Source organism: Bos indicus, chromosome 10 (genome assembly GCF_029378745.1).
Source record: "Bos indicus isolate NIAB-ARS_2022 breed Sahiwal x Tharparkar chromosome 10, NIAB-ARS_B.indTharparkar_mat_pri_1.0, whole genome shotgun sequence".
Lineage (NCBI taxonomy): Eukaryota > Metazoa > Chordata > Mammalia > Artiodactyla > Bovidae > Bos > Bos indicus.
In genome coordinates this window covers 36,391,712-36,408,262 of record NC_091769.1, presented here as the reverse complement: position 1 = coordinate 36,408,262, position 16,551 = coordinate 36,391,712, and the positions used below count along the sequence as shown (strand labels likewise).

The 16,551-nt window shown below is 51.2% G+C and overlaps 1 protein-coding gene across 1 annotated transcript; it reads right to left on the bottom strand.

Annotated features, from left to right (window-relative positions):
* Positions 1 to 4,374: 4,374 nt before the first annotated feature.
* On the bottom strand, positions 4,375 to 6,753 carry CHAC1 (ChaC glutathione specific gamma-glutamylcyclotransferase 1). Its single transcript, XM_019967961.2, has 3 exons — positions 6,380 to 6,753; positions 5,913 to 5,948; positions 4,375 to 5,471 (listed from the first exon to the last, which is right to left on the bottom strand). The coding sequence occupies exons 1-3, from the start codon at positions 6,599 to 6,601 to the stop codon at positions 5,070 to 5,072; spliced, it is 660 nt and encodes a 219-aa protein (XP_019823520.1). The 5' UTR covers positions 6,602 to 6,753; the 3' UTR covers positions 4,375 to 5,069.
* Positions 6,754 to 16,551: the final 9,798 nt, after the last annotated feature.

The window sequence follows — 16,551 nt, the reverse complement described above, 5'->3', positions numbered from 1 at the left end:
ACTGTCTACCGGGCACTGTGGGGTGTGTGGTCATCCCAGAGCAGGGGCAGGAGGCTGGCGTTCGTGCGCCCACCCAGGCCCACAGTGACCTGTCCCCACAACCTGGCCCCAGAGCACCCTGACCCTCCTCAGACCCGGGCCTGGGGAAAGACAAGGTGTTCCCCATTCGAGGTCCAGCTCCTTTTGCGTCTCTGCCATCACTGTCTTCAGAGAAACGACAGCCCTAAGAGGAACAATCCCCCTCCTGGGACCCAGTGTGGGGGCCACCTGGAGCACCCCCAGAGCCTGTCAGCCCTAGAAAGGTGCCTGTAGGCGGGGGTCGTGTTTGCTCACGTGCCCTGTATCGCGCAGCAAAACCCTGGGATCCCCTCCTGCTTATCCCCCGTTTCAACTGGCTGCCAGGAGGTGTCCCCACACTCCCTGCTCCTGGTTTTAACTCAGCCCTCCCCAGCCCCTGCCCGCCTCATGGCCTTCGCCTGCCACAGCACAAGCCTCCTTAAGCCCAGACCCGAACACAACACTTGGTCTGCTTGACAAGCAGACAAAACAAAAAGAACAAAAACAAACAAAGACCCTTCTGTGGGAGGAAAAACAAAAACATCACCACAGAACTCTACTTCCCTGCAAGATAAAGTCTAACACTTGCTCTAAGGACTGACTCCAAGGTAGCTTGCCACCTTGTCCCCAACACCCGCAGGCTTCCTCCTCGCTGTCCCTCCCTCATTTGCTGACGCCATCCCCACAAACCTGGAGTGCGCCTCCTCTCCGTGGATTCCAGCAGCTTCCTTAAGGCCATCCCTGACCCGGCTGCCTCTGCCCCATTCCCTGAGCTTGGAGTTGCCCCAGGCTAGGTGTGAGAGAGACTCTGCTAGTCCGTCTCCCCCGCAGCTGGAGGTCCAGGGCCCCTCAGCCTGCTGTAGACACAATAAACTTCGAGTAAATTGACTGATCCTTCCTACTCATCCCCTGTTCTCCAGAAGGATGCCCTTGAGGGATGATGGACAAAATGATGATTTCTCTGTGTGTGTATTCAGTCGCTCAGTCGTGTTGGACTCTTTGAGGCCCTATGGGACTCTGCGGTGCTATGGACTGTAGCCTGCCAGGCTCCTCTGTCCATGGAATTTTCCAGGCAAGAATACTGGAGTGGGTTGCCATTTCCTTCTCCAGGGGATTTTCCCAACTCAGGGATGGAATCTATGTCTCCTATGTCTCCTGCACTGCAGGCATATTCTTTACCGCTGAGCCATGATTTCCAAGATCCCTGCTAACTCCTGAATCCCAGAATGCCAGTGGTCTATGGTTGGGCACCCATCCTGCTTAAATCCCTTCAACTAAAAAAGAAAATAAAAAGATAAATAAATAAAAATGGCTCAGGGACTCCTGGGAGTTCTCAAACCCCTCTCAGGAGGTCTGTGAGGTCAAAACGATTTTTATAACACTACTGAGAGGTTATTAGCCTTTCACTCTAATTTTCTCACAAGGGTACAGGAGAGTTTTCAACAGCTATATGTGAATTTGGATGAGAATTCAGCTGCTTCCATTAAAAAAGTAGAATCATTTTTCCCTAAAATGTTAACATATAATGGGTTTTTCTTATTTGATAAAATATGTTTTACACTTCTCAATTCCTAATACACTAAATGTTGTCAATTGCTATATCAACAGAAGCTCTTGGGGTCCTCGGACTTCCATGCCTTCTCCATACTCTCGGTCACCCCTCAGCTTCTCTCTTCTCTCAAGAGTCAACTTTTTGCAGAGCTGTCTACTTCCCTCCCACTAGCTTCTCAGCCGCACCCTGTGGTTCCCCACCACTGACACCACTGAGGACCCCCTGGCATTTCATCCAGTGGACATTCCTCTGGTCTCATTTCCCTTGACATCCCAGCAGTGTGACCCTGGCTCTCAGAAAACCACGCTCTCCTGGTTCTCCTCCTGCCTCTCCAGCTGCTCGTTTCCAACCCTTTTTGCTTTGCTCACCCTACCAGGGCCGGAGGCCTCAGGGTTGGCTTGGGGCTTGTTCTCTTTTCTCTTTGCTTCAAGCACTGTCTTGATAGGTGGAGCTCCTAAATCTCTACCCATGTGACTTTCCTGAGTCCCAACCCCACATATCCAGCTGCCAGGGATGCCATGTGCATGCCACTGCCCCACAGGCGCCCCCAAGGCAAACATCGGGCAGATCTCCACCCCCACCCTTTCCAACGCTGCCACTGCACGGAGAACCCTGGCCCTCTACTCTCTCATCAGCCAGCCACATGCAATCCCGCTGACCTCACTATCCAAATGGCTCTCGAATCTACCCTCCTGTCTTTTCCCACCGTACCCCACAGCTCCAGCCACCTCCCCTCTCACTGGCCTTTGACCTTCCTCCTCCAGTCTGACACAGCAGCCAGTGTTCCTTTTTTAGTAGCCTCTTCCCCACTCAGAATCCACAGGGGGCCCCCACTAACCCAGGAGGAATTCCACCTCCACAGCACAGCTCACCAGAGCAGCCAGTGAAATGAGGTCTTGCCACCCATCCTGCCCCATGCCCTCTTCCCCACCACACTGTCCCAGCAGGGCTGATCTTGCACCCCTCTGGTACAAGCTGTTCCTGCCTCTGTTTGCTAGAGTCACCTTCTCAAGCTCATAATTTCTCCAGAAAGCCTTCCCTGACCTCCTCTCAACCTCAGGGTCAAGAGCCTTTTCTACACTGAGTGCCCTGTTCCCATCATGACACATTTCAGGCTGAATGGTCACCATTCAGAGGTCTTTGAGGAGCAGGATTTCTTCTCTGTTGTATCTCCAGTGTCTAAATTGGTGCGTAGCATGTAGCAGCACCTTAATAAATACTTGATGAATGACTGACTTGAACTATGTGAGACCACGTGCAGCAGGCAAGTGACCTTCCCCACCCTTGCTGCTAAGTCGCTTCAGTCATGTCAACTTTGTGTGACCCCATGGACGGCAGCACACCAGGCTCCCCCATCCCTGGGATTCTCCAGGCAAGAACACTGGAGTGGGTTGCCATTTCCTTCTCCAATGCATGAAAGTGAAAAGTGAAAGTGAAGACACTCAGTCGTGTCTGACTCTTAGCAACCCAATGGACTGCAGCCCACCAGCCTCCTCCGTCCATGGAACTGTCCAGGCAAGAGTACTGGAGTGGGTTGCCATTGCCTTCTCCACACCCTTACACTCATTCATATAGAGCAGGGTCTGATGTGAGTACCAGGATTGGCTGTCTGGCCCTGCCCTGCCACAGAAGGCAGCTGCCCAGGGTTCCCTGCCTCCCGTCACCTCCTCCTGTTGTGCTGTCCTGACCAAGCTCCCAGAAGAACTTGGCTGGACTCCTTTTCCCATCAATGGCCAAGACATGAGGCTGCCAAGACATGGGCACCCTTCCCAGGCACAACGGCTGCCCAGCTTGGTCGGAGCTGACCCTGCTGAGGACACCAAGACCAAACCAGGGCACCAGCTGTAACAAGAGTGGTGGCAACACCCACCACACAGCACCCCAGGGTAAACAGAGGCTCAGAGGTGGCTTTTCTGGAGGCCACTGAGCAAGTGAGGGAGAGGCTGGGTTACAGCCAGGTGCTTCTGCTGCAAAAGCCTTATCTGGTCCCTGCACCCATTCCACAGGTCCAGGAGTAAAGGGTCAATCCACTGAGGGGCCATTTCCAGTTGAGGAGCCCAGGGCCAGGCTGAGATCTTGGGGTCTGGGACTTGCATGGGGCGGCGGGGAGGGCTGGGGGAGGGAAGAGTAGCCAGAGGCAGGCAGATGTTTGCGAACAAACAGCAGACCAGGGGTGCCCAGCCACCCCTCCCTTTTGGATTTGAGTCCTGGCAGGTAGGTCAGGGTGACAGGGAAGGCACAGCCCACACCAAGGCCCAGGAGGCAAGAACGAACTCCTGAACCTCAGAAGTCAAAGGGCCAGAGGGTCCTCCAGGCCTGCACTGGCAGCACTGTCTCACAAGTTGTCATCACCTTGCCCTTGAAGCCCTTTGAACCCACATGGCTCCTTCATCAGGAAGCCAGAGGTCTAGCCTCCCTGTCAAGAAGAGGCAGCAGCTGACCCTGCAACTGGAGGAAAACCTGATGTGAACGCCACACCTATCCACCTCTTCAGAGCAGCTGGGGGGAGATGCAGGCTACCAGGCCACTGGCAAGGACTACTCGCAGGGCTGCCAAGTGGAGCAGCCCAGGCAGAATCTGCATACCTTGGGGGGCATTCTTCGTGTGCACTAAGAACCCTGCAGTCCTGCCTGCTCAGCAGTCCCTCTCTGGGAGAGCCATGGGGGATGAAGAGGGAGCCCTTCCCCCTCTAATGAGTCTTTCGGGGCCACACCCCCTCACTCATCCCAAACCCCCATCTGAAGAAAGAACCATATTCCAGCACAGCACAGATAATGAGGTCAGTTTATGGATTACAGTATGGGACAGATTAGGAAGGGGCCAGGGCCTACCTACAGTGAGAAGCTTCCCAGGAATAGACCGACAGACAGAAGTAGCCCAGACAGACAAGACAGAGGACCAGGGAAACAAAGCCAAATGGGGAAGAGGCCTTGGCTCAGCCTCAGCAGCTGTGAGGCTGCAGGGCCTCAGATCCTATAGGGCTCCCTCTCCTCACTCCCTTCTACACCCTCACCAGCAGGCTGGGACCCTTGGCAGGTGGTGTTTCTGGGGCTGGGAAATGGTTGGTCTGGAGGGGGCGGGCAGACAGTCAGGGCTCTTGGAGGCTCCCTGGGAAGATGGAGGCCTGGGTAGCATGGAGACAGTAGCAGCACTGGGGGGATTCCAGCCAGGCACCAGGCACCTGGGGTGGGGCACTGCTCAGCAGTTCCCCTAAATCTAGGGCAGGCCCCCCACCCTGCCCACCACACCAACATGGTGCAATAAATAAAGTTTCAAGTAGTAAATCGGTGTCAAGCAGGAGATCTAGGGGCTGGTGGACAGGCAGGGGCTTAAGAGAGGCCCCTGTCGGCCCACTGAGTCCTCTCAGTGAGCTCCAGCTGTATCAAGTCTGTCTGTGTGCACTGGAGTGGGGACCTGGCCCCCATGTCCATGTAGGCACTCCCTGCAGGGGCTCAGCCCCTCAGACCAGTGCCAAAGCCTGCTCAGTGGGACAGAAGCAGGGCAGCATAGTGCCTACAGCGTCCACGATGGCGGCCAGGTGCTCGTCCTGAGCCTGGGGCCCACAGAGCTGCATGAAGTCCGCCAGGCGCAGCAAGTACTCAAGGTTGTGCCCGGAGAAGCCTCTGCAGGCCAAGATCTGTGTAGCAATGGCCTCCTCGGGGGCAGGACCCAGGTAGCCAGGGTTCTGCGGAGTGGCCACGTAGGCCAATGCCTTGAGTGGTTGGTCAGGGGTATCTTGAGGGTAGAAGGTGACCTCCTTGGTATCGTAGCCGCCGAGCACCGCCTCCCGCACGTTCAGGTACTTCAGGGCCTCGCTCACCTGCTCTCCTTGCACCTGGTATGCCACACCCCAAGTGCAGCCCTGGGAGAAAATATGGGTACCGGAGTCAGTCACGAAGTTCCTTCTGATCCCATCCAGGACTGTGCTCAATAAGGGAAGTGGGCAGTCTGCTGATGAGCCCTCTACTATCAATATAGCAAACCCTCACCCTCCCTTAACTAGGGTTGAGAAGGTGGACTAGCCCCAGGGAGAACAAAAATTCAGCTCAGAGTTTGGTCTGAGAAACAGTGGCCATCACCTGTAAGCTTGTTAGGAATGCGTTTCAGGCCACTCTAAATCTTATATTAAAATCTATGTTTTAAAAAGATCCTCAGGTGATTCTTGTGAGAAGCACTTATCAAGACTCAACCTTCCTCTCAATCAGAGGGGTATCTATCTAATCTAGCCTGAGGCCAAGGGTCCATGAGCTCTGCCTTTCTGCACCCCTCCATGCTGGATCTCTTTCTTGACTCTGGCACTTACCTCATGATCTTCAAGGAGGGTCACCACACGACCAGGCTAGGGAGGGAAGAGAGATTTTGAAAAAGAAAACAAGTTAGAAATGAGTTCAGCCATCACTGGTAGAGAAAACCCTTAGTAACCCTTCTATCCCAGGCCTCAAATAGCCCCACTCTTGGCGGGCGGGGTGGGGGGCGGAGGAGTGGAGGGAGTGATGTATGTATGTAAGAGTAGACATATGGCAGTGGCCCAGATTGGTCATCAGAAATATTCATCAACACGGTGATCCACAGGATCAGGCTCTAGCCATCACACAATGACCCACTAGGTACACAAATTTAAGTCACAACGCCCTGAAAGGTTCTCCCATTTCCCCCATCTGGACGGAGTCACTGTCAGCCCAGATAGGCCCGGATACTCCAGGGCACCAGCGCAGCGCCCACTATCCTGCCCCAACCCCCGTCATTCACCCGGGCAGGGTCGATGCTCACCATCTTGTCACTGCCACGATGGAAGGTGTCTCCCTGCCAGAAGCGGCGGCTGTAGCCGCGCACGAAGCCCACACGGCTGTCACTGTAGGCGAAGTCGGGCCTCCACACCAGGGAGCCGTACCCAAAAATCCACAACGTTTGGGGGTCGTCGTCTTCGGAGAGGGGTTGTGAGGAGGGCGGAGAGGCGGGAGGGGAGTTCTGGGCTGCAGGCTCCTGCTTCATGGTGCCGGGCACAGGGACGGGCCCGGGCGGCCTCCGGGGCTGGTCTCCGGCGGGGGCACGAAAGGACTGACCGACGCGCACACCTGGCCTGGCTCCGCCTGGTCGCTCCAGCTGCGCGGCCCCGTCAGAGGCGCTCTTTAAACCCTCCAGCCGGGAAGCCCTACCCCTCGCAGCCAGCTTTCGCGTTTATTGGGGCGGGGCAAATTCCCTTTTGGCCAATCACCTTCGGACTTTCCTGTTCAGTTAACCGCGCCGCCCTCTGAGTGGGTAACTACGTGACCTGCCCAGGGCCCAGCGCGTCCGCTGATTGGTTCGACTCCACCTCTGTAGCAAACCTGGCAGGAGTGATGCAACGGCGGAGGAGGTTTTCCCAGATCAAGCATGCAGCAAGGGCGCTTCAGATTGCGTCAGGGGCCGGCAGTGGGCACGGACGCGGGCACTGCTTGTCTCCCCGGCAGCCCCTTTATGCCTTGGTCCCTTCAGGAACCATGATGGGCGGGTCTCCGGAGGATGCCTCTCAAGTACTCCTGCCAGTGCACCTGGCCGAGTCACTGCCACCCCAGGCAGCACGGATTCATTACCAGGGTCAGTGCAGGACACGTCCAGAACGAGAGCTCTGGGCGGTGTAGACGCGCATCTCTGGTGCCTCGCCTGGGAGCACGTACTCTGGAGAAGCTATCGGAGGCACCTCCGCATTCCGCATAAGTGCCTCATGCTATTGGCGCGCGTGAGCAAATGGAGAAACTGAGTCACGAGGCTGCCAAGGGGTTCTGCAGAAGCTTCGAGACTGAGTCAGACCAGGCGGCCAGGGCTTGCGGGCAGCACGTGGGGGCTATGCCTCAGGCCAGATGTAAGACGCTCCAAGCCCAAAATAAGGTCTGGGAAAAGCCGGTCAGAGCGCTTGCAACAGCAGTCTAGTGGTGGTGGCCAGACCTGCGGAGAGAAGCCATAAAGCCAGCAAAGCCAGACCAATCTTGCCCCAAGGCAATGGGTTTAGTTTTGTTCGGACAGGAGATTTTGGCAACAACGGTGGGGTTAATCGTAGGCATGGAGGTTCTGGAAGTGGAAGGCAAGGAGGGCCCAGGTGAGGTCCCCAGAGGACCGTAAGCAGCTACCAGCCTTCGCCCTTGGCTACTGTCTTCACGACCCAGGGATTGTCTTCAGGCCGCCTGGAGTTGACCCCCTAAGCAGCGGCCAGGGTCAAAGGCAAACAGAGGCAGCAGAAGGCCTGCACTTGGCAGAACTGCTCCAAAGGACTGCTGCCGAGGTCGGGGAACTGCTGATGAGGGGCAGGGTGAGTCCTCCGGCAGGGAAAGGGGGCAAAGCAATTAGACGGTTAAACTAAAAATGATCTGCTCACCGAAGGTGCCTAAGATAAAATCTCCGGTAGGAATGCACTGTGGTGTGTATAGTATGAAGCTAGATCTTTAAAAACAAAATAAGTTATACATTAATATTAGTAAAAGAAATAATATGGAATAATATATTTAAACTGTTAGCGGAGACTGTCACCAGAGGAGGATTTTCATATTAACCATTCGTCTGTATTTTTCTGGAAAAGTAATTCATGTTCCTCAAAGAAAATCCAAACTTTTCCATAAATATTTACATTTGTTTCTGGTTCTTCCTTCCTCCTTCCCTCCATTTGCCATGTGCACCCTCCCCTCTTCTCTTCTCCTCTCTATCCTGTCCTCTTTGGTCCATATGAGCACCTCGTTTGCTGCTCAGGGAAAATATCCCCCCTCCATCTATCTCCTTTGGTAGTTGGGTGGAAGGTGAAAATCTGATACTAATACATTGCTGAAAGTATCTAAATTGATACAGACAACCCTTTGAAAGCAGCTTCATGATACAAATCAAGAATCATAAAATAGCCTGCCCTTTGACCCATTACTTCAACTCCAGGAAATTATTAAAAATATGTGGAAAGCCATATTCCTCAAGGTTTTTCAGTGCATTGTTCCTTATTATAGCAAAAGCAAAAGAAGTAAAGCTACTTAAATATCCAAAAATAGTTGAATGTTAAAGTAAATTATGGTCAATCCACAGGTGGAGAAATGCACACACAGACAGAAAATGACTTAAAATCCTGCAATAGATGATTAGTTACATAAATTTGATATAGACATTAAATTAAATCTGCAGTCATTGGGAACAATTATGTATGACTACACTTATGTAATTAAGTGAAAAGCAGGTTATAAAATAACCTAAAATAACTTTCTTAACCTAAAAAGTCTATATGTGTTCATTTCCATAGGAAAAAATCTAGAAGAACATAAAAATGCTCAGTGATTATCTCTTAGTAGTAGGACTACTGAGATCTGCACTTCCTTTTTTATACCGATTGAGATTGGGAATTTCTCAAGAGAACATAAATTACTTATGTTTAGAAAAAGAAGTTTAAAATAGGAAAACAATGTAGTAAAAATTCTTATTATTGCATAGTAAGGCAAAAATAGGAACTATTACATGTCCTATAATTAAAACCATTAAAACAACAAAAACAAGATTCATGAGGAAAAAGATGGGGACACCATATACTAATGTTGGGTGGATTTGGGGTATTAAGAGTATAGGTGATTCTTTTCTCTATTTTGCAAGGCTTATGAAATGTACCTTTTAACAATACAAAGTTACTTTTAAAGAGTAGTTAATGGTTCTCTGTTGGCTAAGTAGTTAATGGTTCTCTGATATAGCATATCAGAATCACCTGGGCAATATCTTCATGATGCTCACTCTCCTAAACTCTCCATGACTTTCTTCTAAAAGCCCCAGGCTTTAATAACATTCCTGGTGGCTCAGACGGTAAAGCGTCTGCCTACAATGCGGGAGACCTGGGTTCGAACCCGGCGTCCGGAAGATCCTCTGGAGAAGGCAACCCACTCCAGTACTCTTGCCTGGAAAATCCCATGGACGGAGGAGCTTGGTTAAGCCACAGTGTGTGGGGTCGCAAAGAGTCGAACATGACTGAGCGACTGTCACCTTTGAAGAGTTTATCAGTGACCAGCTCTTGCTCCAAGCAGAGTTAGTCACTCCCTCCTCTGTGTTCCCAGACCCCTTACCTCAGTTCTGTCCCATCCACTTCATGCTTATAACAGAAACGTGTAATCGAGTGCTTATCTTGAGCTAGGCAGTTTGCTAAGTGATTTTGCTCTGCTGCTTTGTGAGGTAAATATCATTTCACAGATGAGCAGTCTGGAACATAGGAAAGTTAGGTAACCCGCTACAGTGACACAATAGCAAAGTATAGCCTGGAGCCCAAGGCAGGCAGTCCAACCCCAGAGACTTCTTGTTAATGAACTTTTGACACCCTGTCTCCTATGAACTTGAGAGCTCCCAGAGAGCAGACGTCATTTTTGAAGGCCCAGGAGAACCAGCACAGTCCTGGCTCATGGAAGGTTCTCTGCAAAGGGAGGTAGAAGAACTGAAGCTCTTAGAAAAGTCCAGGGCACCATGGAGTTCAGAGGAGGAGGAATCCTGTGAGACACAGGTTTAACTTTGACCCTCTTAAAATAGTGTGTAAAAGTGTCAGTCACTCAGTCGTGTCTGACTCTTGCGACCCTATGGACTGTAGCCTACTAGGCTGCTTTGTCCGTGGAATTTTCCAGGCAAGAATACTGGAGTGGGTTGCCATTTCAAAAGAGGAACCCCCACAAAAGTTGGCCCAGAGGTCTTGACCACCTTCCCAGGAAGTTGTCTCACCTGTTTCTTCCTTGCTTATCCTTGCCAACATCTGTCTCTTTCCTTCCCAGTGGGACACTCCCAGGCAGTAAACTGCCCACCTCATCCAGTTCCTCTCCAGCACTGGCAGCAATAATCCCATCTTTCCTCCTAAAATCCCCTCAGGGTGGGGCTACAGACGTCATACCCACAGAGATGCCAGCTCACAACAGCTGATGAGAGGGTATTGCCTCCACCTTGCAGAGTCGCACATGATGCATTCATGGTGGCTTCCTTCTCTGAATCTTTCCCAAATTAATCCTTCCTTATTGTTCTTCCAAGCGGTCACTTCTAATTTCCTTCTCCTCGTTCCAGTCACTGTAATCAACTCCTGGTGTTAGTGGGCACCATTATCTGAAACGAGGGAAGGCTGTACCTTAGGAGCCTGGGGATTGTGCAAATTTATTATGCTAAATGATGAAGTTGCTTTATGAAGCTGCTGATTCCAGAGGAATGAAAAATCTTCCCATACATGAGCTCTAATACTAGCTTGTCCAGATTTGAGCCTAGTTCCACCATTTACCATCTGGGTGACCACAGGCACTATGGTGGCCTGAAATTAGAAAATGCTTGCTCCTTGGAAGAAAAGTTATGACCAACCTAGACTGCATATTAAAAAGCAGAGACATTACTTTGCCAACAAAGGTCCATCTAGTCAAAGCTATGGTTTTTCCAGTAGTCATATGGATGTGAGAGTTAGACTATAAAGATCTGAGCGCCCAAGAATTGGCCACCTGATGTGAAAAACTGACTCATTTGAAAAGACCCTGATTCTGGGAAAGATTGAAGGTGAGAGAAGGGGACGACAGAGGATGAGATGGTTGGATGGCATCACCAACTCAATGAACATGAGTTTGAGTAAACTCTGGGAGTTGGTGCTGGACAGAGAGGCCTGCCTGGCGTGCTGCAGTCCATGAGGTCTCAAAGAGTCAGACACGACTGAGTGACTGAACTGAATTGATATATATATCTCACATCTTCTTAAACTAGTTATCTGTTGATCAGCAATTGGGTTGTTTCCATGTCTTGGCTACTGTATATAGTGCTACTATTTACATGGGGGTGCATGTATCCTTTCAAAAGAAAGTTTTTGTTTTTTCCAGTTATATGTCCGGGAATGGGATGGCTGGATCATATGGCAGCTCTATTTTTAGTTTTGTAAGGAACCTCCATATTGTTTTCCATAGTGCCTGCACCAATTTACTTCCCCATCAATACTGTAAAAGTGCTCCTTTTACTCCACACCCTCTCCAGCCTTTATTATTTATAGACTTTTTGATGATGGTCATTCTGACCAGTGTGAGGTGACACCTCATTGTAGTTTTGCTTTGCATTTCTCTAACAATTAGTGATGTTGAGCATCTTCTCGTGTGCTGGTGGGCCATTTGTATATCTTCTTTGGAGAAAGGTCTATTTAGATCTTCTGCCCTTTTATTGATTGAGTTCTCTTTTCATTTTGTTGATGTTTTCCTTTGCTATGTAAACGCTTTTAAGTTTGCTTGCTTGCTGCGGCTGCTGCTGCTGCTAAGTCGCTTCAGTCGTGTCCGACTCTGTGCGACCCCATAGATGGCAGCCCACCAGGCTGCCCCGTCCCTGGGATTCTCCAGGCAAGAACACTGGAGTGGGTTGCCATTTCCTTCTCCAATGCAGGAAAGTGAAACGTGAAAGTGAAGTCACTCAGTCGTGTCCGACTCTTAGCGACCCCACGGACTGCAGACCACCAGGCTCCTCCATCCATGGGATTTTCTAGGCAAGAGTACTGGAGTGGGGTGCCATCGCCTTTTCCGTTAAGTTTGCTTAGGACCCATTTATTTATGTTTGCTTTTATTTCTTTTAGCCTTGGGAAAATATTCCTGTGATTTATGTCCAGAATGTTTTGCCTATGTTCTCTTCTAGGAGTGTTATGATGTCTTGTTTTAGATTTAAGTCTGTAAACCATTTAGAGGTTATTCTTGTGTATGGTGTGAGGGAGTGTTCTAATTTCCTTGGTTGTTGTTGTCCAGCATTCCCAGCACCACTCACTGAAGAGACTGTCTTTTTTCCATCGTATATTCTTGCCTCTTTTGTCATACGTTAATTTATTGTAGGTATATGGGTTTATTTCTGACCTTTCTTTTCTGTTCCATTGATCTTCATGTCTGTTTTTGTGCCAGTTCTATGCTGTTTTGATTACTGTAGCTTTGTAGTATTTTCTGAAGCTTGGGAGGGTTATGCATCCCACTGTGTTCTTTTTCTTCAGGATTGCTTTAGCAGTTGCTTTGTGGTTCCATATAAATTTTAGGATTATTCATTCTAGTTCTGTGAAAAATATCATGGGTATTTTGATTATGATTGCATTAAATCTGTAGATTGCTTTAAGTAGTATGGTCAGTTTAATAATATTAATTCTTCCAATCCAAGCACATGGGATATCTTTCCATTTCTTTGAACCATCTTTAATTTCCTTTATCGGTGTTTTAAAGTTTTCAGCATTTAGGTCTTTCACCTCCTTGATTAAGTTTATTCCTAGGTATTTCTTTTGGACACAATTTTACACAAGATTTTTGTTTGTTTGTTTGCTTTCTCTTTCTGATATTTCATCGTTAGTGTAAATAAATCCAAGCATGCTATTAACAGAATAGTTTCTCGACCAAAGAGGGAGATTATCTTTGTGTGCTTGGGGGAAGCGGGGTAATGCTTAAATAAATGAATGAAGAAATAAATTAAATAATCCACATTCCACTAGGGGCTATATCTCCTGCAAACCTGTGAGTGATAAATATATCCTCAGGCCCTTGGCCCATGTGCTCCAGCCAACTCTCAGGCAGGATGGGAAGGAGGAGCTGAAACCCTTGATACAGTCCACCTCAGAAGACGGAGAGAAGTGGAGAAGACAGCTGCTCTGCTGGTTATACCAACTGAATCCAAAGCCAAGGGCAGCTAGGCCACTTGGTCCCCTGCCCACAAAATCAGGGACTGTCAGGGGTCACTCATGCCCTGGCAGAGGGGTGCATGGGTAAGTGGGAAAACCTGGCTCCCTGCCCATTTCTAGTTGCCAAGGAGCGGGGAAGACACAGCTGATAGGATACCCTGGGAGATTCAGATGTGGGGCTTAGTCCTGGAAGGGGAGGGGCCAGGGCTCCAGCAGAGGACTGAGATGGTGGGGTCTCTCTTCCAATTCCAAGGAAAAAGAAAGGTGTAGTTTGTGGGGGCAGGAAGTGGTTGGCTCAGGGCTGAGGAGAACAACAGTGGGGCCCACTTCAGTGGAGTGACAGAGCTGCAAAGAGGGGAGACTGTAGGGTCAGAGGCAAACATCAGATCCCACAGAAATGCTGGGCTGTGGTGGCACCAGGCTTCAGAAGTGAACCTAGAAAAGCAGCCCTACGCAAAATGGGCCTGACTGTGGAAGCAGACTCTTGAGAGCCAGGGAAGTAAGGCCTTAAATGACAGCAGCTGGGATGACAACCTGAGGGGCCTACTGCAAAGGGGCAGGAGATCCCAGAACATTTTAGTTCTCTTTTATCAGAGAGCTAGAAGAGGAAGCACTGAGGGAAGGGAGTCACTGATGGAAGTGAAACTGAACGTCCTACAGTCGTTGGATAGGCCTCGCCCAGATATCTGCCTCTGTGGGGAAGGGAAAGCAGTCCTAGCACAGGTCAAGGGCACACACCTGTCTGCTAACCGCCAGGGCCTGCTTTGCCTCCAGCATGAGTCAGGAGGAGGCATCACTGGAGACAGACGGTTCGCCCTGCCTGGCAGGGTTTTGGCTCTGCCCTGCAGGGGGTGCCATGACACAGGACAGCCATGGGCCCAGGGCTAAATCCAGACTGCTGGCTTTGACTGTAGCTGCAGCTGGCTTTTTTTGGACCCTGCGTCATGGCCTTAGAGGGTCTTTGGGGATGAAGGGAACATGCTGAGCCCACTCTTGGCCAGAATACTAGCAAGTGCAGGGCTAAAAGCCACTTGTAGTAGATCTCCAAGGGGAATGGGACTCTAGAGGACTCGGGGTCCTGCCGTCATTTCCCACAGCCCAGGTCTCTCTTCCGTTACTCCCCACGTCAGAGGAGGTTGACCTAGACTAGTGATGCTCCTTAAAGACAGGGACACAAAGAGAAGAAATGGTGGAGGCAACCTGGCATCTCAGCTGCCTCCTTGGTCCAGGGCTACTGCTGGGGACTATCCAACCAGATTCCTAGCTCCTCACTAGCACCTCTCCTCCATCCTGTGGACTGGGATGGTGAAAGCTCCCAAAGTGGTTTGCTGGCATAAATTTAAAAAAGATTAACCTACCTGGGAGAAATATCAATAACCTCAGATATGCAGAAGACACCACCCTTATGGCAGAAAGTGAAGAACTAAAGAGCCTCTTGATGAAAGTGAAAGAGGAGAGTGAAAAAGTTGGCTTAAAGCTCAAAATTCAGAAAACTAAGATCATGGCATCTGGTCCCATCACTTCATGGGAAATAGATGGAGAAACAGTGGAAACAGTGTCAGACTTTATTTTGGGGGGCTCCAAAATCACTGCAGATGGTGACTGCAAGCATGAAATTAAAAGACACTTAATCCTTGGAAGGAAAGTTATGACCAACCTAGATAGCATATTAAAAAGCAGAGACATTACTTTGCCAACAAAGGTCCGTCTAGTCAAGGCTATGGTTTTTCCAGTGGTCATGTATGGATGTGAGAGTTGGACTGTGAAGAAAGCTGAGCGCCAAAGAATTGATGCTTTTGAACTGTGGTGTTGGAGAAGACTCTTGAGAGTCCCTTGGACTGCAAGGAGATCCAACCAGTCCATCCTAAAGAAGATCAGTCCTGGGTATTCACTGGAAGGACTGATGCTGAAGCTGAAACTCCAGTACTTTGGCCACCTCATGCGAAGAGTTGACTTTGACTCATTGGAAAAGACCCTGATGCTGGGAGGGATTGGGGGCAGGAGGAGAAGGGGACAACAGAGGATGAGATGGCTGGATGGCATCACCAACTCGATGGACATGAGTTTGGGTAGACTCTGGGAGTTGGTGATGGACAGGGAGGCCTGGCTGTGCTGTGATTCATGGGGTCGCAAAGAGTCGGACACGACTGAGCAACTGAACTGAACTGAACCTACCTGGGGTGGCAGGGGAGGGGGAACAGCCTTGTTGCTCACAAATATTTTCATACACTAACTCATTTCAACCTCATAGTAATGTACACAAGGTATTGCCATTCTCTGAGAGGTTAAAGATAATTAACTAGACCCCTAGCTTCCTAGGTACAGATCATGTTTTATCGCCAATGCCTGGCATATAAAAGTTACTCAGTTAGTGTAGAAGGAATGAAGAAATGCATGGATTGTCCCAGGTCACCTGGCAATGACAGGTGGTCCTAGAAGAAGCTTCAGCCTCCCAGCTCAAACCTGGTGTCCTTTCTGGCCGGTCCCCGTTTCCTTCCACTCAAGATGAGGGCAGGGATGGCCCAGAGGGCCGTGAGGTGGGGAGGGCGCTGGCTGAGAAAACAACTCAGAGTTTGGGGATGGGCTCGCTTCTCAGGCACAGCTGAAGCATAGTTAGGGGAAAGCATCGCGCTGAGCTTTCTCCAGTCTACTCTCTCTGCTTAGGGGGCCGAGGCCTGGAGGGAGCTCTGCGCGACAAAGATGACACGGAACTCGCGTCGGGCTGCCCCCTCCTCCGGCTCCTCCTGGTGACCTCCAGGGCAGAGACGGGCTGACCCCGAGCCTCGCGAAGCGACCGCGGTCCCGGTCCAGGTGCGGCCCTGCGGCCGCTCAGCGCCCCCTGCTGTCGGGCAACGGGGCCCAGGCAGTCCCGCCCGATGGCCCGCCGGCGACACCGGCTTCCCGCGGCCGCGGCCCGGCGCGGGCTCCCCGGCCGGGGGCGGGATTCGGGGCTGCAGGAGGCGGAGCCGAGCGGGCGGGGAGTCTCCGAGAAACTCGCGGCCTTCGGCGGCTTCCCGGCCCGGGAAGTGAGCCGGGGTCGGGAGGCCGCAAACAGGAAGTCGGGCTGTAACAAAGAGCTCGAGGGGGGCGGGGGGCGCGGAGCCGCGGGACCTCCGGGGCGCCCGGGGCGGCAGGTGCGCCCGCGCCGCACCTGCCTCTTCCGCCGCCGCTCGAGGCTCCAGGCCGGCCGGGATCCAGCAGTGCCGTGCGCCCTGGGCGCGAGGGAGGGCACGGCCGCTTGGGGAAGGCCACTGGGACCTCCCAGGCGCATCCTCTCCCCGGGAAGGGACACTCACAGTTCCCTGAGTCAATGAAT

Coding starts and splice junctions, on each gene's coding strand:
- CHAC1 (XM_019967961.2), bottom strand. CDS start 6,601: ATGAAGCAGGAGCCTGCAGCCCAGAACTCCCCTCCCGCCTCTCCGCCC. Junction 5,949..6,379: donor ATCGTGGCAGTGACAAGATG/GTGAGCATCGAC, acceptor TTCCCTCCCTAG/CCTGGTCGTGTGGTGACCCT. Junction 5,472..5,912: donor CCCTCCTTGAAGATCATGAG/GTAAGTGCCAGA, acceptor ATTTTCTCCCAG/GGCTGCACTTGGGGTGTGGC.